This window comes from Hyla sarda, chromosome 2 (genome assembly GCF_029499605.1).
Source record: "Hyla sarda isolate aHylSar1 chromosome 2, aHylSar1.hap1, whole genome shotgun sequence".
Classification (NCBI taxonomy): domain Eukaryota; kingdom Metazoa; phylum Chordata; class Amphibia; order Anura; family Hylidae; genus Hyla; species Hyla sarda.
In genome coordinates this window covers 406,300,425-406,325,518 of record NC_079190.1, presented here as the reverse complement: position 1 = coordinate 406,325,518, position 25,094 = coordinate 406,300,425, and the positions used below count along the sequence as shown (strand labels likewise).

The 25,094-nt window shown below is 42.8% G+C and overlaps 1 protein-coding gene across 1 annotated transcript in view; it reads right to left on the bottom strand.

The window, feature by feature from the left end:
- The window catches only part of LOC130357485 (granulocyte-macrophage colony-stimulating factor receptor subunit alpha-like), a 139,396-nt gene extending 114,534 nt beyond the window's left edge, over window positions 1-24,862 (bottom strand). Inside the window, exons 1-2 of the mRNA XM_056560184.1 lie at window positions 24,614-24,862; window positions 23,855-24,003 (exon numbers count right to left, since the gene is read on the bottom strand). Of these exons, the coding sequence (XP_056416159.1) occupies window positions 23,855-24,003; window positions 24,614-24,862 (398 nt within the window). The remainder of the gene's footprint in view (window positions 1-23,854; window positions 24,004-24,613) is intronic.
- Between the last annotated feature and the right edge of the window lie 232 nt (window positions 24,863-25,094).

Sequence of the window (25,094 nt, the reverse complement as noted above, 5' to 3'; positions counted from 1 at the left end):
CTATATGGTCTCTTCGTGGTTCAGCCAACTCCAGGCTGTGCCATTCAGCCACTATATGCTCCCTTCATGCTTCACCACCTCCAGGCTGTGCCATTCAACCACTATATGTTCTCCTCATGCTGCCACAAACTCCAGGCTGTGCCATTCAGCCACTATATGTTCTACTCATGCTGCCGCCAACTCCCGACTTTGCAATTCAGCCAATATATGGTCTCCTCATGCTGCCACAAACTCCAGGGGGTCATTCAGCCACTATATGGTCTCCTCATACTGATGCCACCTCTAGGCTCTGTCATTGTGCCACCATATGACATGTGACTCCTTTTTAGATTTGTTCCTTTGTAACAACACGCCTAGGCCCGGGACACTAAAACTTGGGAGTGTAATCTTAAATTTCAATTTCAAAATCTTAAAATACAATTTCAAAATCTTAAATTTCAATTTAAAAAGATCGATAATAGCTGTGGAATTACCACAAGAATCCAATGAAACAGGTTGGAGAGATCACAATGAACCATTACTGATTAAAAGAAACATTTGCAGTTCCACAAAAAAGTAAAACAGTGGGAGGGGTGGATACGGGGCAGTGAGAGGCAAGGGCTGGAACAGGTGGTAGCTGGCCTCACGGCGAACCGCCAGCTTGATGCTCACCAGAATGGGTACTCAAAAATTGTAAATAAATTCAAATTAAATAAAATGAAAATTACATTAAAAAAAATCTATTTGCTCTCTTCAATTTTGATGCCATATGTTCTCCCTGCTGCCACATGCAGATGCTCTGCCGCAGTGATTCTAATAGTGATGCCTGTAATCTGCATGTCATACTGAATAACAGTATTATTTCACTTACACAGCACACTCCCTATGCGTGTTAGAACAAAGCAAACCATTCTACACCCCCTATTGAGGCTCTTTATAGGCCAGAAATAGCCATTTTCAATGCAGATTTGCTCCAAATAAATTCGGACCGAACCAAATTTCTTTGGAAAATTTGGCGAATCGGCCAAATCAAATTTTTCAAAAGTTCGCTCATCTCTAGTTGCCGTGACAGCAGGAGGCCAACTGATGGCAGCCTGTGAGGTCCAGCCATAGGCTGGTTCACACAGGCTGTTAGGGTAGTACTGACTGTTATACTGTGCTGCAGTACAGATTTACTGCAGCATAGTATAGTCTGTAAAAAGTAAAAAAAAAATAAGTTTTTTAAAATAAATTTATAAAGTGTAAAAATTTTTTATAAATGCCCTTTTCCCAATAAAACCTTATATTTATCCCCCCCAAAAAAACAAAACAAAAGCCCAATTCTTTACATAATAAGCGTGAAATTAAAAAGATCAAAAGGTAGCAGTAATCACAAAAATTGTACCAATAAAAAGTACAGCTTGTCGCACAAAAAATAAGTCCTCACACAATTGTGTTGGATGAAGAATAAAAACTTTATGGCAGAACATGACAACACAAGGAAAAAAAGGATTTTGTTGAGAAAAGGAAAAAGAACATGAAATAGCTATATAAATCAACATAATCGCACTGACCCAAATATTTTGGAGTTTTGCACAAAAATGCTGCATGGGTAAACATAGATATACCACTAATATAAAGTACTTTATATCACAAAAAAACTATCTCAGAATCACGTCCCTAAGTAAAAGCATGTCAGAGATATTACCACTTAAAGAGACACAGGACAGGTTTGAAAAACTGGGCTTGGTCATTGAGGAAAAAACAGGCGTTGTCCTTAACTCCTTAACCCCTTAAGGACCAGGGTTTTTTCCTTTTTTGCACTTTAATTTTTCCTCCTTACCTTAAAAAAATAATAACTCTTTCAATTTTGCACCTAAAAATCCATATGATGGCTTAGTTTTTTGTTTTGCGACCAATTCTACTTTGTAATGACATCAGTCATTTGAGCCAAAAATCTACAGCGAAACAGAAAAAAAAATCATTGTGAGACAAAATTGAAAACAAAACGCCATTTTGCAACTTTTTTGTTTCTACGCAGTACATTTTTCGGTAAAAATGACACATTCACTTTATTCTGTAGGTTCATACGATTAAAATGATACCCTACTTATAAAGGTTTGATTTTGTCGTACTTCTGAAAAAATTCATAACTACATGCAGGAAAATGTATATGTTTAAAATTGTCATCTTCTGACCCTATAACTATTTTATTTTTCCACGTATGAGGCAGTATGAGGGCTCATTTTTGCAACATGATCTGAAGTTTTTATCGGTTTTCTGTATTGATCGGACTTGTTGATCGCTGTTTATTAATTTTTTCATGATATAAAAAGTGACCAAAAATACACTGTTTTGGACTTTGGAATTTTTTTGTGCGTACGCCATTGACTGTGCGGTTTTATTAATGATATATTTTTATAATTCGGTCATTTCCGCACACGGCGATACCACATATGTTTATTTTTATTTTTATTTACACAGTTTTTTTTTTTTTTAATGGGAAAAGGGGGGTGATTCAAACTTTTATTAGAGGATGTGTTAAATGATCTTTATTCACTCTTTTTTGCAGCATTATAGCTCCCATAGGGACCTATAACACTGCACACATTGATCTTTTACATTGATCACTGGTTTCTCATAGGAAACCAGTGATCAATGATTCTGCCGCTTGACTGCTCATGCCTGGATCTCAGGCACTGAGCAGTCATTCGGCGATTGGATACCAGGAGGCAAGGTAGGAGACCCTCCTTGTGTCCCACAGCTGTTCGGGATGCCGTGATTTCCCCACGGACACCCCCTGAGCTAACCGGCAGTGATTTACTTTCACTTTAGATGCAGAGTTCAACTTTAAACGCCGCGTCTAAAGGGTTAATAGCGCGCAGCACAGCGATCATTGCCACGTGCTATTAGCCACGGGTCCCGAGCCCGACCCGCTATGAGGCGGGGCCACGACATTATAGAAAGGGAAAGGACTCAGGCCGTACCGGTACGTCCTTGGTCCTTAAGTGGTTAAATGGGCACTGTCATCAATATTTTTTCTTGATATGTTGTAGTACATATGTACTACAACATATCTCTAATATATTTTCATAATTTTTTTTTATTAAAACTTTTTGATTTAAGTTTGAAAACCAGCCACTAGGGGTCTCCCTCCTTGTGGCCGGCTGCAGGCTGGCATGACGGCAAGCCTGAATTCGGACTGATGCCGGCTGGGCATCGGTCCTTATTGATTCAGCCAGCGCTCGCTACCTGCCTGTCAATCAGACAGGGGGGAGCGAGCGCATTGGCTCCCTGGGCTCACACAGCCACTCCTCCCGCACATGTCGCTCCCGCTGCTGCTGCCTCTGCACGCCCGCTGCTGGACTCTGCAGTATGTATCTATCTTTAGGGGAGTGCGGGGTTCAAGGTTTTTACATGGGGGTTGGGGGAGAGCGGGGTTCTGGATTTCAACACGGGGGCGGGGGGAACAGAACAGGGTAGTGCCCCATAGCCCTAACTTATTGTTTTATTGTTTTCAGCACAGGGTGCCTCCAGCTGTTTCTTGACTACAACTCCCAGCATGCCCTGACAGCCAATAGATGTCAGGGCAAGCTGGGAGTTGTAGTAGTGAAACAGCTGGAGGCACCCTGTGTAGATGAACTAAGGGCGGAAGTGTGCCCCCCAGCAGGCATCAGTGACGTCGTGCCTGCTGGGGAAGTCTGCCTGGTAGTGAGCACACTACCAGGCAGACAAAAAGGCATTTTTAATATGGTTAAAAAAAAATTAAAGTAGGGAGTGGGTGGTGGGACCTACACTTTAAAGGGGTTGTGCGCTGCCTAGACTTTGGGAGCTCCGCTCACAGCGCCTGGAAGTTCATTACCCATAGACTTTGGTAGAGGGGGCGGGCGTGACGTCACGAGGGGGCGGGCGTGATGTCGCGCCCGGCAGCCACGAACACGGAAACCCGCACACAGCGTTCGGAGTAATGAACTTCCGGACGCTGTGAGCGGAGCTCCGAAAGTCAGGGCAGGGCACAACCCCTTTAAGGACTGAGTCTTTTTCCGTTTTTGCACTTTCGTTTTTTCCTCTGTTCCTTTTAAAAATCATAACCCTTTCAATTTTGCACCAAAAAATCTGCGACAAAATAAAAAAAAAAACACCATTTTGTTAATTTTGTGGGCTTCCGTTTCTACGCAGTATATTTTTCGGTAAAAATGACACCTTCTCTTTATTCTGTAAGTCCATACAACTAAAATTATACCCTACCTATATGGGTTTGATTTTGTCTTACTTCTGGAAAAAATCATAACTACATGCATGGAAAATAATACGTTTAACATGGTCATTTCTGACCCCTATAACTTTTTTATTTTTTACATGAGGGCTCATTTTTTGCGCCGTGATCAGAAGTTTTTATCGGTGCCATTTTTATTTGATTGGACTTTTTTTTAATTGCTTTTTATTCACTTTTTTATGTTATAAAAAGTGAACAAAAATACACTCTCTTGGACTTTGGATTTTTTTTGGCGCGTACGTCATTGACCTTGCGGTTTAAATAACAATGCATTTTTATAGTTTGGACATTTACTTAGTTTGGAGATACTGCATATGTTTATTTTTACTTACACAGTTTTTTTTAATTAAATGGGAAAAAGGGGATAATTAATTAACTTTTATTGGGGGTGGGGTTAAATCATCTTTATTAACTTTTTTTCCAACTTTTTTTGGCAATGTTATAGCCCCCATAGGGAAGTATAACATGCATTACCCTGATCTCTTACACTGATCAATGCTATGCCATAGCAGAGCATTGATGAGAGTTATTGCCGCTTGACTGCTCCTGCCTTGATCTCAGGCACGGAGCATTCATTTGGACGCCGAGGAGACAGGTAAGGACTCTCCTCGCATCCTGCAAGCTAATTGGGACACTGCGGTTTTACCGTGGTGGTCCCGATCAGCCCGACTGAGCTACTGGGAGTGTTTTTTTGTAACTTTAGACACGACGATCTCAGGCACGGAGCAGTCATTCGGTAATCAGACACCGAGGAGGCAGGTAAGGACCCTCCCCGCATCCTGCAAGCTAAACCGGCACACCACGGTTTTACCGCAGTGGTCCCGATCAGCCCGGCTAGCGGGAGTGCGTTTTGTAACTTTACACGTGGCGAACGACTTTGATGGCCGCGTCTAAAGGGTTAATAGTGCGCGTCACTGCGATCTGTGATGTCCGCTATTAGCCACGGGTCCCGGCCGTTGTTGGAGGTCGGGCCCAACCCGCTATGATGTGGGGTCACGGCATGACCCCGCATTATAGAAAGGGAGTTGGGCGCAGGGCGTACAGGTATGCCCTGCATCGTTAAAGAGGTTAGTTAGGAATCAAAAAACAGATATAATTTCTTTCAAAGACCTCTCCATGTCTGTCTCTAGGTTGGGTGTGGTTTTGCAGCTCATTTCCATTGAAGGGAATGGAGCCAAGTTGTAATAATACACCCAAAGTGGAGACAGACAAGGAGCAGTCTTTGAAAGAAAATAGATCTGTTTTACGATTCCTGGATAACTCCTTAAGGGGTTAAGGGAATCACAGGGGGCATCTTCTCTGATCGGATCAGTACATTTTTCCTTTTCTCACTGTCCAGCCTAGACCACTATGACGAATTCTCCTGGCTAAAACTCATCTCCCAAACCTGCCAAACATTTTAGGCTCCTTTTCTAGCACAATGCCCACCTATTAACAAACACACCAATTGTATTGTTCCACACAATAGTGCTTGTTTTGTGCCCTCACATATGATTTAAGGACCATATATATACATACATGTAGGTAGTTGTAGGCCCCCTTTGTGCCCTTATATATATAGTTGTAGGCCTCCTCTATGGTCCATATATATATTTGTAGGCTCATTCTATGCCCCTATATATAGTTTTAGGCCTATTCTGTGCCCATATATATATATATATATATATATATATATATATATATAGTTGTCGAGACCCTCTATGTGCATCCATATATATATATATATATATATATATATATATATATATATATTCCCAAAATACCAACAGAGCAGCACATCCAAAGGGGTAGATAAATAAGAGTGGTGCCAGCAGCGATATAGCCCGGTCCAGGCAGTCACACATCCAGGGTAGTAATCTGCAGCACTCCAAGGGTAGGTGCAAAAAATAAATATATATATATATATATATATATATATATATATATATATATATATATAGTTGTAGACCCCCCTCTATGTGCCCCCATATATAGCTGTAAGTTTCTTTGTCCCCCATATACAACTGTAGGCCCATCTATGCCACCATATATAGCTGTAATTTTATGGGCCTTAGAAGTAGGTTCCCAGATCCTGCTCTGATCCTCCAGTATGGACACATGACACGTCAGTGACGTGCCTGGATGTGTTACCTCCCAGCAGCCTCCACTAGTTTAAAGTGGAAGAGTGCGCACAAAAAAAAAACATCCCTGTATCCTAAAAGATGTTTTTCAGAACACAGGTGTAGCAGTCCCAAAAACTAGACAATCCTGGTAAAACCTGGACGTACTGTCACCCTGCACAAAGTGCATCAGATCCAGATGCCTGAGCCCTATATACCTCATACAGTGTCACAACACTAAATGCCCTGAAATATTAGTAACATATGCATCTAGAGTGCTTGGCATAGATGTCCCCAGAGTGCCTGGAACAAATGTTTCCCATAAATACCCCCAGAATGGGTGTCATAGATATTTTATTTTCTTTAACTCAGCTAAAAGTTACCTACTACAACTAAACTTTTTATGGAAGACCAAGAATAATTCATACTGAGGATGTGGACTTTATAGCTCAAAATACCAACAGGAACACTTTACTAACTCTACAGATACTATATAGTCTGTATAATCCAGGAATTAACCAAAGCCTTAACCTGGTTAACAAATAAACATACAACACTTTCAGAGAAAAAAAAACATATTCCTTTTAAGGGCAATAAGTCATCTATACTGTATGAGCTTAATCCATTTCCTTCTTCTATATGCCGCTTAAACAACCCTATTAAGTAGAAAGCTTACTAAGAAAAATCTAACATGCAAAGTATGTCAAACAATTCTAGTAAATTTAACACTTAGAAGAGTGCAAGATTATCAGCTACAAATATACATACATATTTTTTTTGCAATGACTCAGATGAGCTGCTCTTATCTTTCATCGGTACTAAGCAAAACATAGTTTAAAATAACTGTCCATGCACACAAGATCATCCGCATTTGTCATACCACAAATATAAGAGAAGCTTTTTTACCATTAAGCAGAGAGATGCGGGGTCGGAGGGAAAAGTCACTGGTTAATGCAAAAGGACTTCCAAGTGAGAGGAGAAACAGGAAGAGGGAAACCGAAGGGAGGGGGAAGTGGTGACTTACAGATAAGGACATCGTGTTTTAGTGTGTATTGTACATGAAGTGTTACGTTTAATAAATAAAAAAATCTTTTATTTTATTTCTTGCTCTATTATCCTTGAAAATTCGAAGGAAATCCAAAGCGTGAATATAATGATTAACATTAGAGATAAGCAAATTGAAGCTGATGAACCCTAATTTGTTACGAATTTCATGAAAAATTTTATTCACAATGAATGTGAATATCTCTGCGATTCTATCGCGCGAATCTCTACATTAAACTCCATTTAATGCCGTCCTTGCTCCAGGGCATCTAAAATGGCGGATCCACATGTCAGTACATGGGGCAAGGAATGCTGGGAAGACAAGGCGGGAAGGCGGAAGGCAGGTAGGTGGGATGACCCTGAATCACATGCAGGATGCAGCTTATCAGCAGCCAGTCACCCCTGTATATAATTGGTAGCCATATTGCAGCTCGTCACTTCATTCATTACACTGCAAAGAGATAGGACGGTATTACACAGAAAAGCTTACTACAGCAGAGTTTCACCTACTTGTCACATCAGCGTTCTGGTGGACAGAGAGCAGTGTTTTTTTTCACTGAAAATGATTTTTACTGCAGCTGCGAACATTAACCTCCTTGTCACTTTCTTCGGCATAGCATTACAGAGAGGGGCACATAGCTGCCTCAACTTCATAAACCTTAGCTTAGGAGGCAGGAATAATTTTTCAGAGCAATTCTTTTTTATATAACTGTTTTATTTATTGTTTTCATCAGGTTTTTGTAAAATACAAAACAATAAAAAAAATAGAAAAGACAATAACAAGTCAAGTGCAGTCTCGTTAGTAAACTATCAGAATCAGGCATATAGGATTATGTAATTAAGGTCCTAAGATAGGAGCTCATTAAGACTTCATGCCCATTAAAGGAGTTATAATGTAGTAAAAATAGAACTGTCATTACATACAAAATCTCAACTAGGTTCCCAAGAGACGCAGGAAATTTCCAACAGTACATGTCAGATACATAAGAAAGAAATAAGTGTGACAAAGAAAAGTAAGATATGAAAAGATGGAAGAAGACTAGGTATAGTGAAATAACCAAAAAAAAGAAAAGGAAGGAAAAGGAGTTCCACAACAAATCTGCTGGCTATACAAGTCTGTAGATGGTATAATATCCAGCAGTCTATTCCTAATAGTCTGTGAGAGACTGCAATTTTGGGTTTAGTACACAGCGACTATGTACTGCTGGTGTTGTGCAAAAATACGTATAATAAGTATAAAAAATAAATATAATGTATTTCAGCGCTCAAATAAGGCTTAATATTTATATATATATATATATATATATATATATATATATATTATAATTGCTGGAATGTCAGTATATATAGTATAAAATATATGTACTTACAATTTTTGTGAGTTATGGTAAACGATACCTTTAGAGCGTGTTGTAAGGGAGAAGGGAGGAATCCTCGTAATGTCCGGGGAATTCCTACTTGTGGTCCGGATCCTGCGATGTTCCGGTCGTCCGGGGGGGTTCCTGCTTATAATCCGGATCCTGTGGATGTAATATTCGGGTCAGGAGGGAGACGGCTCCAGCCGGTAGCGTCTCAACCTCGCTTATCCCATCTGGAGCATACGGATGTGGTTCAATAAAGTAAAAGTGACGTCACTACTGGGAACCAAGAAGGACGAAAAATGTGGAGAGGCTGACCTTTGTGAAGATGAATCGGGCATGGATCAGCCAGGATTTCCACCCACCAATGCCTGATGCATCAGAGTAGATCGACCATGGTGCAACACCAACACTTCACAAATACGGATAGTACCAAATAGATTTAAGGTGCAGCTCCCCAGTTACAGACATTCCTCTGCATCAGACCTTTTTCCCCCACCTTCATCACTGGCTACTGGTATTGCCACCCACCACATCACTCTGTCACAGGATCACTTTCAGGACTCCAGATGCTGCTGCCACCTCCAGGCTGTGTCATTCAGCCACTATATTGTCTCCTCATCAGGTCACTTTCAGAACTCCTGATGCTGCTGCCTCTTCCAGGCTGTGCCATTCAGACACTATATGGTCTCTCCTCATGCTTCAGCCACCTCCAGGCTGTGCCATTCAGACACTATATGGTCTCCTCATGCTGCCGCAAACTCCAGGCGGTCATTCAGCCACTATATGGTCTCCTCATACTGATGCCACCTCCAGGCTCTGTCATTATGCCGCCATGGGACATGTGACTCCTTGTTAGATTTGGTCCTTTGTAACAACCCGGGACACTAAAACCTGGGAATGTTAGCTAAAATTTCAATTTCAAAATCTTAAAATTCAATGGTCTCCTCATGCTTCTGCCAACTCCAGGCTGTGCCATTCAGCCACCATATGTTCTACTCACGCTTCAGCCACCTCCAGGCTGTGCCATTCAGCCACTATATGGTATCCTCATGCTTCAGCCAACTCAAGGCTGTGCAATTCAGACACTATATGGCCAACTCCAGGCTGTGCCATTCAGCCACTATATAGTCTCCTTATACTGATGCCACCTCCAGGCTCTGTCATTGTGCAGCCATGTGACATGTGATTCCTTGTTAGATTTGGTTCTTTGTACCCACACATCGGGGCCCAGGACACTAAAGCTTTGGAGTGTTAGCTAAAATTTACATTTCAAAATCTTAATTTTCAATGGTCTCCTCATGCTTCTGCCAACTCCAGGCTGTGCCATTCAGACACTGTATGGTCTCCTCAAGCTTTCGCCACCTCCAGGCTGTGTCATTCAGCCAATATATGGATTACTGATGCTGCTGGGCCTGGGACATTACCTACAAATATTTTATGGTATGCTAGCTAACATAATTCTTCAATTTCAATAATTTTTTTCTATACAGATGACTATACTAGGGACAGTTTACTTTTACTATGATTAATTTATATTTGTATTTTAAAATAATTTTTATATAAAGAAACAGCTAGGAAGATCCTCCTTCGCAAACCTGATAATTTTTTTTACAAATATAAGGTTTTTATAATCTGGAAGGCCTACAATATGCTTACAAGCAACAAATATCATCTGCTGACAGACCGAGAACTAGAAGACAATCTGGCGATTACTAAAACTACTGTGTCTGAGAGATTGACGCAGGATCTTGACACAAACTGTGTGAGGTCCCAAGTTGCCTACTTTGAAGGGGACTGAGATGTCATTATCATGTGTTTCTTAAATCTTATATCTTCTTCAATAAATATCTCTAAATTTATCATATTACATGGCTCCAAACTTTCTGGACAGACCTCGTATATAAAAAAAGACCTATTAAGATTACATTTTTTTTAATAGATTCTCAGTATCTGGGGCTGACATTTTAGCCCCAGTTAAAGGAGGAATACTACCTTCTGACATTCTCTGTGATACTGATATGGGTCTTCCAACACCAAGCAGCTCCTGCAGATTTCCAGCACCAAGTGATCACATGACAGTCAGGATGGGATGCAGAAAGCACAGTTCATCATCTTTACTGCGATAAGGATGGCAGAAATGGTAATACATTTTCTCTGCCTTCTCACTGACAGCTGCCTCTCTGCTCTTGCAGTGACACAATCTTAGTGCCAAAAAATGTACGGGTGAAAAAATGCTCCATACTTGTTACCACTACGGGTTCCTCCAATGTCCATAACACTGTCTTGCCCGTTGTTGCCCGTGTTTCTGTTTTGACAATCAAGACTCTGTCAATTAACCTTCTCTGTGAACCGGTAGAGTGTCGCAGAGTTTCAGTGCACAGAGCAGCCAGTTGTTAGCTCAGATGAGTAAGGGAGGAAGTTTCCACCAAAGAAGTGACGGCAAGGAGAGAAGCATCCTCTCCTCCTCAGTGAACTGAATATAGTGTGAGCAACATAAACAAAAGAATTAGGAGCCATAAAAGGATGAAAAGCAGGATCTAAACACATGGACAGGATCAGCACCAGTTACCCCCTACATACCTTGATGATTTAGTTTTTTTCACTTCCAATTTTTCCTCCTCGCTTTTAAATAGCCATAACCCTTTTTTTTTTTTTTTTAACCTACACAGCCATACAATAGCTTATTTCTTGATGGGACCCATAGTACTTTGTAATGACTTCTTTAATTTTTCAATAACATTTGCTCTAAAAACGAAAAAAGGAAAAAAAATTGTAACATTTATAAAAAATAAATAAATAAATGCAATTTATGGGATAAATAATGTCATATTTTAATAGTGCGGACAATTACTCATGCAGCGATACCAGATGTGTTAATTTTTATTATGTTAAACGGATATGGAAAATGGGAAAATGAGCATGATTTAACCCCTTTAGGACCACAAGTTTTTTCGTTTTAGCACTTTTTTGCAAGTTTTTGTGTTTTTTTTCCGGATTTTCCACCTCACCTTCTAAAAATCTGAACGCTTTCAATTTTGCACCTACACACACATATGAGGGCTTGTTTTTTGTGCAACCAATTGTATTTTGTAATTACATCAATCATTTCACCCAAAAATTTATGGCGAAACCAGAAAAAAATTATTTGTGGGGTAAAATGGAAAAAACAAAATGCTATTTTGTAACTTTTGGGGGCTTCCGATTCTACGCAGGCTCTTTTCAGTTTAATTATTCTTTCCATACGGTTACATATGATAAAAAAAAATATATATAAATTGGGCATTTTACTATAAAAAAAAATTGTAACTACATGCACCAAAATTAGTATGTTTAAAATCGTCATCTTCTGACCGCTATAACTTATGAGGTATGAGGGCTAAATTTTTGTGCCATGATCTGAAATTTTTATAAGTACCATAATTGTTTTGATGGGACTTTTCGATCGCTTTTTATAATTTTTTTGGGGTATACAAAGTGACCAAAAATCTGCAATTTTGGACTTTTGAATTTTTTTACATATGCGCCATTGACCGTGCGGTTTAATTAACATTATATTTTTATAAATCCAGGTAGAAAAAACAGACATGGTCGCAGATCCACATTTTTGTATTATGATCTAATTGCTTCTCAGCATTGTTTCAAAAAACTAACAGGTTGTTAGTATACATTTTGATCAAAAAGTACAAAGCCCACTGTCCACGTCAAGGCCACCTATTAAGAGTGGGTCCCTAAGGTCCCTAGCATAAAATGGTGTAGCACCGGGTGGCGCCCGCCACCGCCGTGACACCAGCGCCCACAGGGGGAACGACCCACTGGCAGAGCGGCCCCAGTGCCACCCAAACCAGTCTCCGGGCCGCACCCCCACAGACACGGCGCCACGGTAGCAACGGATTCCGCACAGCACCCCACCAGTGTGAACAAGGTGTAACAGCACACTGACCATGTGCTCCCAGTCAGACTGGGAGGCTGCTAGAAAATGAAAGGGCCATGTGTAGCTACCTGCTACTTATATAGGGTTGGGCTGAGGGGGTGGGGAGGAGTGCAGGCCAAGTGGAAAAAACAAAAAAAAAAGGAGGGGATAGAATACACAATGGGAATCCAGGTAGAAAAAACAGACATGGTCGCATATCCACATTTTTGTATTATGATCTAATTGCTTCTCAGTATAATTTCAAAAAATAACAGGTTGTTAGTATACATTTTGATCAAAAAGTACAAAGCCCACTCGCCACGTCTAGGCCACCTATTAAGAGTGGGTCCCTAACGTCCCTATCATAAAATGGTGTAGCCCCGGGCGGCGCCCGCCACCGCCGTGACACCAGTGCCCACAGGGGGAACGACCCACTGGCAGAGCGGCCCCAGTGCCACCCAAACCAGTCACTGGGCCGCACCCCCAACAGACACGGCGCCGCGGCAGCAACGGACGCCGCACAGCACCACATCAGTGTGAACAAGATGTAACAGCACACTTACCATGTGCTCCCAGTCAGACTGGGAGGCTGCTAGAAAATGAAAGGGCTGTAGCACCGTGCGGCGCCCGCCACCGCCGCGACACCAGTGCCCACAGGGGGAACGACCCACTGGCAGAGCGGCCCCAGTGCCACCCAAACCAGTCTCCGGGCCGCACCCCCCACAGACATGGCGCTGCGGCAGCAACGGACGACGCACAGCATCACACCAGTGTGAACAAGGTGTAACAGCACACTCAGACTGGAAGGCTGCTAGAAAATGAAAGGGCCATGTGTACCTATTAAGAGTGGGTCACTAACGTTTCTAGCATAAATGGTTTATGCTAGGGACGTTATGGACCCACTCTTAATAGGTGGCCTTGATGTGGCGAGTGGGCTTTGTACCTTTTGATCAAAATGTATACTAACAACCTGTTAGTTTTTGAAATTATGCTGAGAAGCAATTAGATCATAATACAAAATTGTGGATGTGCGGCCATGTCTGTTTTTTCTACCTGGATTCACATTGTGTATTCTATCCCCTCCTTTTTTTTTTTTTTTTTTTCACACTTGGCCTGCACTCCTCCCCACCCCCTCAGCCCAACCCTATATAAGTAGCAGGTAACTACACATGGCCCTTTCCTTTTCTAGCAGCCTCCCAGTGTGACTGGGAGCACATGGTAAATGTGCTGTTGCACCTTGTTCATACTGGTGTGGTGCTGTGCAGCGTCTGTTGCTGCCGCGGCGCCGTGTCTGTGGGGGGTGCGGCCCGGAGACTGGTTTGGGTGGCACTGGGGCTGCTCTGCCAGTGGGTCGTTCCCCCTGTGGGCACTGGTGTCACGGCGGTGGTGGGCGCCGCCCGGTGCTGCACCATTTTATGCTAGGGACGTTAGGGACCCACTCTTAATAGGTGGCCAGGACGTGGCGAGTGGGCTTTGTACCTTTTGATCAAAATGTATACTAACAACGTGTTAGTTTTTGAAATTATGCTGAGAAGCAATTAGATCATAATACAAAATTGTGGATGTGCGGCCATGTCTGTTTTTTCTACCTGGATTCACATTGTGTATTCTATCCCCTTCTTTTTTTAGTTTTTTTTTCCACTTGGCCTGCACTCCTCCCCACCCCCTCAGCCCAACCCTATATAAGTAGCAGGAAGCTACACATGGCCCTTTCATTTTCTAGCAGCCTCCCAGTCTGACTGGGAGCACATGGTAAGTGTGCTGTAACACCTTGTTCACACTGGTGTGGTGCTGTGCGGCGTCCATTGCTGCCGCGGCGCCGTGTCTGTGGGGGTGCAGCCCGGAGACTGGTTTGGGTGGCACTGGGACCGCTCTGCCAGTGGGTCGTTCCCCCTGTGGGCACTGGTGTCACGGCGGTGGTGGGCGCCGCCTGGTGCTAGGGACTTTAGGGACCCACTCTTAATAGGTGGCCTTGAAGTTGTGAGTGGGCTTTGTACCTTTTGATCAAAATGTATACTAACAACCTGTTAGTTTTTGAAATTATGCTGAGAAGCAATTAGATCATAATACAAAATTGTGTATGTGCGGCCATGTCTGTTTTTTCTACCTGGATTCACATTGAGTATTCTATCCCCTCCTTTTTTTTTTTTTTTTCTTCTTGGCCTGCACTCCTCCCCACCCCCTCAGCCCAACCCTATATAAGTAGCAGGTAGCTAAACATGGCCCTTTCATTTTCTAGCAGCCTCCCAGTCTGACTGGGAGCACATGGTAAGTGTGCTGTTACACCTTGTTCACACTGGTGTGGTGCTGTGCGGCATCCGTTGCTGCTGCGGTGCTGTGTCTGTGGGGGGGGGATGCGGCACGGAGAATGGTTTGGGTGGCACTGGGCCGCTCCCCCTGTGGGCACTGGTGTCGCAGCGGTGGTGGGCGCCGCCCGGTGCTGCACCATTTTATGCTTGGGACGTTAGGGACCCACTCTTAATAGGTGTCCTTGACGTGGCGAGTGGGCTTTGTACCTTTTGATCAAAATGTATACTAACTACCTGTTAGTTTTTGAAATTATGCTGAGAAGCAATTAGACCATAATACAAAATTGTGGATGTGCGGCCATGTCTGTTTTTTCTACCTGGATTCCCATTATATTTTTATAGTTCTGACATTTACACATGTGGCGATACCACATATGTTTATTTTTGTTTCTCAGGCATGGAGCAACCAATCGACGATTTAACAGCGAGAAGCAAGGTAAGGCACCTCTCGCTGTCCTCTTAGCTGTTCAGGATGCCGTGATTTCACCACGGTGGTCCCGAACAGCTCTGCTGAGCTAACCGGCAGTGTTTTCTCCCGACATAGATGCCGCAAACAACTTTGATCGCGGGGTCTAAAGGGTTAATACTGGACATCATCCTGGAGGTATAAACCGCCGATCCCATAAGGGGTTAATCTGCTAATATGGAAGGGGTTAATTTATGTTTTTTTAAACCTTTATTAATTTTAATTTTTTTACAGTTTTAGGAGGAATCATTAGATTTCTCTTACAGTTCTATTGTACCAGATTGCATCTAGGAACCCATATTGGGCTATAAGGCGATATAAGAGGCCCCTTCTATTGATGATATTTCATGAACCCACAAAATAGATGTTGGCTTTTACAAGTTAAAACTTTAGACACCTTAATAGAATTGTTTGCAGTGTTTTTAGTATACAAAAGTGCAAAAAGAACTTAATCTGGTGTTCCCCAGTTCAATACCATAACTTGAGAAAATATATATTACTGTCTATTATACTGTAGTTGTGATCAGATTTACATGTGTAAGTGACCTTGACAGTGTCATATGACCAGAAGTTAGCTTAGTTTCCTGTTAAATGCTTTGTCACTTCTAAAATTAAGAAATGATAAGTCATTTTACTTCCTTGTTAATTAACAATGACATATATGGGTTGATTTCCACATGGCATACGATAAGTTATAATTTCCTATTTCTTAATGTCTGTTTATTCAGAAATTACTTGTGTATAAAGTTAGCACAGCTACAGTATATAATTTTATGGAGGAATTAAAAAAATAAATAAACAAAAAATCTATCTATCTATATTTCTATCTATTTATATCTATCTATATATCTACATATATATACCCTTAAGGAACAGGCGATTTTTTGTTTTTGCATTTTCATTTTTTCCTCCTCTTCTTTTTTTCCCCCCTCTTCCCCTTCACACTTTCAATTTTGCACCTAGAGACACTTATAAGGGCTTGTTTTTTTTGCATCACCAATTGTAATTTTTAATAACCTTACTTATTTTTATAACAAAACCTTCTGCGAAATAAATAAATAAATAAAAATTATAAGTGGGGTGAATTAAAAAAACAATGCCATTTTGTTATTTTTGGGGCTTCCGTTTCTCCGCAGTGAGCGCATGGTCCCGTTACCTGCTGCTGACGGCGGGGCTGGGACTTTCATTGTGGGATGCGCCCGCATGTGAGCCCCAGTCCGTCACTCACCTGGTGCTTCTCCTGCCCCAGTCTCGGCCTCTCTGCACCGGCACGTGTCCCCCAGTCCCCTAGGGCATGCGTGCACTGGAGCTTTAAAATTTAAAGGGCCAGTTCGCTCAATAATTAGTGTAATTCACCTGTGGCTCATTGATAAATTCCTCCACCCTCCTCACTTCCCTGCTGGATCTTTGTTGCCTTGTGCCTGAGAGAAAGCATTCCTGAGAGTTGCCTTACCATGTATCTGATCCTTTGCTCTGTTACTTGACCTTGCTCCTCTGCTGCCTGCCTACTGACCTCCTGCTATGTACTGAATAAGCTACTTTGCCACCTGCCTTGACCTTCTGCTATCCTGACTATGAGCCACCTGTGTGGTCGAGTCGTGACAAGGGTAGCTACCTGGGTGCCGCCTGCCGCAGCAAGTCCATCCCGCTTTGCGGGACTTGAAAACCAGCGGCACCTTAGACTCCACTCCCTGGTACGGTCCCAGTCATCTGCCACAAAGGTCCAGTGGATCCGCATCCATTGGAGCTCCTGTCTTCTGAAACGTGAGTGTTACAGTAAGATCCGGCTATGGATCCCGCTAAGGTACCCCTGCCTGAAGTCGCGGATCTTCCCTCCGTTGTGGTACATCAGTCACAGCAGTTGGCCCGACAGGTGCAGCAACTTTCTCAACTTTCAGCTATAATGCAACAGCTTTTGCAGCAGGTACCGCAACCTGGCCCACTCCCATCACCAGCTCCTGCAGTGTCTTCTGGCTACCAGCTACGTCTGCCTTTACCTTCCAAGTATGATGGGAATTCCAAGTCATGCACAGGCTTCATTACACAGTGCTACATGCACTTGGAGCTCATCTCTGAACTGTTTCCGATGGAACTTGCGAAGGTGGTCTTTGTCATTACTATACTGTCTGGAAAAGCCCTGGCCTGGGCTACACCCCTTTGGGACCATGGGGATCCAGTAGCTTCCAACTTGACGGCTTTTCTGGCAGAATTTCGCTGTGTCTTTGAGGTACCCGCACGTGCCTCTTCTGCTGAGATGGCTTTGCTGAACCTCTGTCAAGGGAATTCTTCTGTTGGTGACTACGCGGTTCAATTTCGCACTCTAGAGGCCTTGTGTGCCACATTCAAAAACTGTCTAGCAGGAAAAAAGATGCCCTGGCTGCACGTGATCCTCCATCTTCTTTGATTGAACTTATCCACTTGGCCACACGTATTGATGTGCGTTTTGCTGAAAGGCAGGAAGAACTGCGCTTAGAGAGGGAACCTGCCCGAACACAGAGATATTCTCACCTGGCACCTATCCACCTCTACATCCACCTCTACAGTTTCCTGCGCCTCTTGCCGAAGAGGCTATGCAAGTCATTCGTTCCCATCTTACGCAACAGGAGATATAACAACGACGCAGTGAGAATTTGTGCTTGTATTGTGCTAGCCCCGAACACTTCCTCAAAGACTGTTCTGTTCGTCCACAGTATCCGGGAAAACGCTTGCACCTAGGGCACGTAGGAGAGGCATCCCTAGGTGTGAATACCACCTCTCTTCGCTTAACTATTTCTGTACAAGTCTTCGCTTCTACCAAGTCTTCCTTCAGTGCTACAGCATTTTTGGATTCTGGATCAGCAGGTGACTTTATTGATGCTTCTTTGGTCCACAAGTATCATCTTCCTGGCACTCGGCTTGCCAAGCCCTTGTTAATTTCATCTGTTAATGGACAAAATCTGGACTGTATGGTTCATTTCCGTACTGAATCTCTTGTCATGCAATTGGGTGGATTGCATAAAGAAAAGATTGAATTCTATGTACTGCCTCACTGTACTTCTGAGATTCTTCTTGGCCTTCCATGGCTGCAATTCTATTCTCCACAACAGGATTGGAGAACTGGAGAAATTATTTGCTGGGGACAATCCTGTCAAAATCTTTGCCTCCAATCAGTTCAGTCTAATATAGTTTTTCGTCCTCCTCCTTTACCAGGTCTGCCATCATCTTAACAAGATTTCTCTGATGTTTTTGGCAAGAAACAGGCTGAGTCTCTGCCTCCACATCGTCCTTACGAATTCCCTATTGATCTTCTGCCTGGTATCACTCTACCTCGTGGAAGGATATACCCTCTATTGGTTCCTGAGACCAAAGCCATGGCTGAATATATCCAGGAGAATCTCAAAAAGGGATTTATCCATTAGTCCTCTTCTCCTGCTGGAGCTGGTTTCTTCTTTGTTGGAAAGAAATATGGCTCACTCCTTCCATACAGGGGACTTAACAAAATCACGGTCAAGAACCTTAACCCTATAACTCTTATCTCAGAACTTTTTGACCGTCTACGTGGTACCAAGGTCTTCTCCAAATTGGACATACCTCATTCATATCCGCAAGGGAGATGAATGGAAATTAGCCTTCAATACTTGTGACGGACATTTTGAGTATCTCGTAATGCCATTTGGTCTCTGCAATGCTACAGACGTTTTTCAAGAGTTTGTCAATGATATCTTCCATGATCTTCTCTACATCTGTGTTGTCGTATACCTAGATGACATCCTGATCTTCTCTTCCAACTTAGAGGAGCATTGTACTCATGTTTGTCTGGTTCTTCAGCGATTACAGAAGAATCATCTCTACGCCAAACTGGAGAAATGCCTGTTCGAGAAATCTATTCTTCCATTTCTTGGCTACATTGTCTCTCACAGATGGATCCAAATAAATTGTCAGCAGTATTGGATTGGCCTCGTCCTTCGGGCCTACGTGCTATTCAATGCTTTCTGGGATTCACAAATTATTATCGTAAATTTAACCCAAATTTTTCATTTTTGGTTGCTCCAATTGTGGCTCTCACTAAGAAGGCATCTAATCCTAAATGTTGTCCTCAAGAGGCTGAAGAGGCCGTCTCCCGTTTAAAGTCTGCCTCTGCTCCCGTGTTTAAAAGACCTGATCCGGAGAGGCCCATCGTTTTGGAGGATGATGCCTCATCTATTGGAGTGGGTGTCGTTCTTACTCAGAAAAACGCCAAGGGCAAGACTGTTACTTGTGGGTTCTTCTGCAAGACCTTCTCTCCTGCTGAGAGGAATTACTCCATTGGAGATCTTGAACTCCTCGCTATCAAGCTAGCTTTGGAGAAATGGTGACATTTAATCTTCTATACCTTCAGTCTGCTCTTTTCCAGGTTCAACTTCTACATTCACTTCCGTCCAGCAGACAAGAACAACAGGGCTGATGCTCTCTCCAGGTTCTCTGACGTCATTGGTTTGGACTCCACGCCTAGACATATTATTCCTCCTGATCGTTTGATTCCTGCAGCTCCTGCCAAGATTCAGCAAGTTCCTCCCGGAAAATCCTTTGTGCCCGCCAGATTGAGACGCAAGGTCCTGAAATGGGGTCATTCTTCCTTGACAGCAGGACATCCTGGAATACGCAAGACTCTACTTCTTATCTCCCAGCACTACTGGTGGCCCCATCTTGAACGTGATGTTTCTGATTTTGTTTGTTCCTGTGAAACTTTGTGCTCGTGACAAAACTCCTCAACAGAGACCTGCAGGACTCTTACAGCCTTTACCCATTCCAGAGACTCCCTGGTCCCATATCACCATGGATTTTTATCACAAATTTGACACTATCTCATAATAACACTGTCATCTGGGTCATTGTAGATCTATTTTCCAAGATGGCTCATTTTATCCCTCTACCAGGTCTTCCTTCTGCACCGCAGCTGGCAAAGTACTTCTTGTTGCAGTACTTTCGTTTACATGGTCTTCCTTACCATATTGTTTCGGATCGAGGTCTGCAGTTTGTCTCTAAGTTCTGGTGAGCCCTTTGTAACTACCTGGACATCAATCTGGACTTCTCCTCGGCCTACCACCCTCAGTCCAATGGTCAGGTGGAGAGGGTTAATCAAATCCTTGAGACTTATCTTCGGCATTTTGTTTCAGCTCGCCAAGATGAGTGGGTCAACCTTCTTCCCTGGGCTGAATTCTCATATAATCATAAGGATTCCGGGTCCACGAGGTCGTCTCCCTTTTTTGTTGTCTACGGATTCCATCTCCGTCCTCCTCTTTCTCTCCCAGTCTCCTCTGGTGTGCCTGCTGTTGATGAGCTGGTCCATGACTTCTCTACCATCTGGCAACAGACCCGGCAGTCATTATCTCAGGCTTCTTCACACATGAAGGCGCAAGGGGATAAAATTAGAAGACCTCCTCCATCCTTCTCTCCTGGTGACATGGTGGGGCTTTAATCCAAGTACATCCGCTTCAAGATCCCCTGTTACAAGCTCGGTCCTCACTACCTTGGTCCCTTCCAGATTCTACAAAAAAACAACCCTGTCTCTTCCAAACCCTGTCTACCTGCTACGTTACGTATTCCCAATTCCTTCCACGTCTCTCTCCTCAAGCCTCTTGTCATAAACCGGTTTTCTCAGAAGAATCTTGTCCCCACACCTGTCTCCGGCTCTTCTGACATCTTCAAAGTTAAAGAGATTCTTGCTACAAAAACTGTGAGAGGTAAACAATTATTTTTGGTCGACTGGGAGGGTTACGGTACTGCGGAGAGATCTTGGGAGCCTGAGGAGAATATCCTGGACCGTGACCTTCTCAGGAGTTTTCTGACTCGTAAAAGGAGGGGGATACCAAAGGGGGGTAATGTTACGTTATGCGCCCTGGCCACACACGCTGGTCGTGAGCGCATGGTCCCGTCACCTGCTGCTGCCAGCGGGGCTGGGACTCGCATTGCGGGACGCGCCCGCATGCGAGCCCCAGTCCGTCACTCACCTGGTGCTTCTCCTGCCCCAGCCTCTGCCTCTCTGCTCCGGCATGCACGTCCCCGTCCCCTAGCGCATGCGCATGTCGGAGCTTTGAGATTTAAAGGGCCAGTGCGCTCATAAGTGTAATTCATCTGTGGCTCATTACTCCACCCTCCTCACTTCCCTGCCGGATCTTTGTTGCCTTGTGCCTGAGAGAAAGCATTCCTGAGAGTTGCCTTACCGTGTATCTGATCCTTTGCTCTGTTACTTGACCTTGTTCCTCTGCCGCCTGCCTACTGACCTCCTGCTATGTCCTGACTATGCTACTTTGCCGCCTGCCTTGACCTTCTGCTATCCTGACTACGAGCTGCCTTATCCCTCCTGTGCCCCGCATCTCCTCAGCCGCCTATGTGGTCGAGTCATGCCAGGGGTAGTGACCTGGGTGCCGCCTGCCGCAGCAAGTCCATCCCGCTTTGCGGCGAGCTCTGGTGAAAACCAGCGGAACCTTAGACTCCGCTCCCTTGTACGGTCCGAGTCATCTGGCACACAGGTCCAGCGGATCCACATCCACCGGAGTTCCTGTCTGAAATGTGAGTGTTACAACTTGTCAGTAAAAATTACATCTTTTCTTTAATCTGTAGGTCCATACAGTTACAAGGATACCCAATTTTATTTTATTTTACTACTTTAAAAAAAATCCTAACCACATGCACCGAAATTTGTATGTTTTTTTATTTTCTTTTTTTTCCCTTTATTGACAGATCAGATCCATGTTACAATACAAACACGGTCCTCCTCAAGGGGTCCCGTCTATCCAAATACAAACAAGCAAAGCACAAAACAAATAGAAAAGCAAAAAAACAATATATCAAACCCCCCTCCCTGCCCTGGAGCAAAGGAGGAAAAAAAATGGATTTCCCAAAATGCAACTCATTTTACCTACTGTGGTCTACCACTGTTTCTAAATCCTTTTACATCTCTGCCTTTGTTTTATTGAGGACTGTGCCTTCAAGTGTTCATATTTTTTTATTTTATCTATTAAATTCAGCCATTCATCAACACTTGGAACTCGCACTGATAACCATACCCTTAACACTAACAGCTTAGCACAGAACAAGACTTTATTAATTAAGTGTATATGTTTACCACATTGAGAAGATGCCCTTAATATTACTTGTCTACCTGTTAGTTCTATGTTTACCCATAATTTCCGATTGATATTGTTCCTGACTTCTGCCCAATAGTCAGAGACACCCACATAATACGTGGACAAAGTCTGCTTCACTCAATGCACATCTTGGACATACAGAGCCAGCTTGAAAGCCCATTCTAGCCATCTGTTTCGGAGCCAAATACGTATTTTACACTATGGGTAATTGAGTAAAATGATAGTTATTATTAATTGAGATGTTAAGAATGTTCTTCAATATACTCTGCCATTGGGTTTCTGACATTTCCCCCAGCTATTTTGCCCAAAGTGATCTATACTTCATATTAAATCTCTTCATACCTTCCTTCACCAATAACCCATACATTGTGACCATAAATTTCTTCCCCTGCTAATTTTTCTTGATTAAATCTAACACTACCTGATTCTGAATTAATTAGTCATTTTTACTTTCCAAACTGTGAAATGCGTAACTCAATGAGAGAAACCTAAAATATTGATTTCCATTTAGTGCATATTTATTAACTAATTCATTAAATGCTATCAGCTTATCCCCCACCATTATTTGAGATACATATTTAACCCCATATTTAATCCAAAATTTGGTATCCTCCATTTTCAGGAATTCTGCCAAATTTTGGTTATACCATAAAGGTGTGAACTCCGTGCTCCCCTTTACCCCTATAAGTTTTTTCATTAGATACCAACCCTTCAATATCATCTCTCCATATGAATAAATAGTGTCTATTTGTTTTGCCTCTAAACTTTGCATCACCCCATATCCATTACACCCCTTAATCAAACTACAATGTTGCAGGCAAGACCGATTATCCCACCCCAATGCAAATTTGATTCTTCAGGCCAAGAAATAAAGTTTGAAGTTCGGTGCCGCACAACCCCCCTCATCGGGTTTAGTGCACAAAACCTCATATTTAAGTCTTGGCCTCTTCCTCCCCCATATGAAGCAATCTAATTTCCTATGAAATTGATCGAACCAGAATTCCGGAATCCATACTGGAGCGGCATTCAGTAGGAAAAGGACCTGGGGCAATATTATCATCTTTATCAAAGGCACTCTATCGGCCATAGAAAGGGGAAGTTTCCCCCAAACCTGCATCTTTTTTTCGATTTTCTTTATTAGGGGATTCGAATTGACTTCCGTAAATCTGTAAGGATCAATTGTGATTTTGACTCCCAAATACCCCAACTCCTCATCCGCTTTCACTATTTTAGGTGGGACCTCCCTCTCTTCCAAACAGAATCTGATGGGCATTATATAAGACTCCTGACAGTTGATCTTTAACCCTGAATATCTCCCAAACCTTGAAAAGGCCCCAATAATCTCTGGCAATGCCACTACCGGGTCCTTGACGAAGAGGAGGTCATCTGCATACAGGGAGAGTCTATGTTCTTCCTTATTCATAAAAAGCTCTTCCACCTTAGAAAGCTTCTTAATCATATTAGCTAAAGGCTTGATATATAATGCAAACAGAAGGGTTGAGAGGGGACACCCTTGTCGGGTCCCTCTACCCAGTGCAAATCCTTTACATAATGTTTTTCCCCAAATTATTCTTGCAGTTGGCTGCACGTACAAGAGCTTAATCCAATTTATAAATTTCACCCCAACCCCATATGCCCTCAGCGCCTCCCACATAAAGCTCCACTCCACGCTGTCAAATGCCTTAGTTGTGTCCAAGGACAGGATGGAGCGGAGCTTACCCTCCCCCTCTGAATGTTCCCGTATGCCCTCTCAATATTAGAGTACAGACTTCTCTGCAGAATGAAACCAGTTTGGTCCTTTCTGATCAAATTCCCTATAACCTGATAAGATCTGTTAGCCAAGATCTTGGACAAAATTTTCGCATCCGCGTTCAATAGGGATATTGGTCTATATGATTCCACATGTAACATATTTTTATTTTTATTTGGAATCAACAAAATGTGAGCTTCCAACAGGATTCATTAATAATCTCCAATATTATTGGGGCCAATACATTGACAAATTTTGTATAAATTCCAAACGGAAGCCAATCTGGACAATGGGGCAGATCTCTCTGGGAGGCTAAAATCACTTCTCTCACCTCTCTCAAACTAATAGGGGAGTCTAAATCTAAACCCTCCTGTGCTGTAATTCTGGGTGGGTTCACCTCTTGCAAATAATCCATGATTTCAGACTCCGCTACCTGAGATTCTGAGTTATATAACTTACTGAAGAATTCCTCAAATACCTCAGCTACCTTCTCAATCTCCTCCACCATCTCCCCATCCTTATTGTATATAGACCCACTTATCTCACTAGAACTCTGGGAATTTACTAGACGGGCCAGCATAGCATTGGGCTTCCCTCCCTTGTTCTGCGCTTTCTCCCTTTGCCACGAACCTAACACCCTTTGGGCCCTTTTTAATTTGTTTAAATCAGGGATATTATTTGATGCAGAGAACTAATTTTCTGCTTCCTTAACTGAGTTTATTTATTCTTCTCTATTTCTAAAGATCTTTTTTTTCTTATTAATCTCCCCAAATAACAGCCCCCTAAAAAATGCTTTAAACACATCCCACACT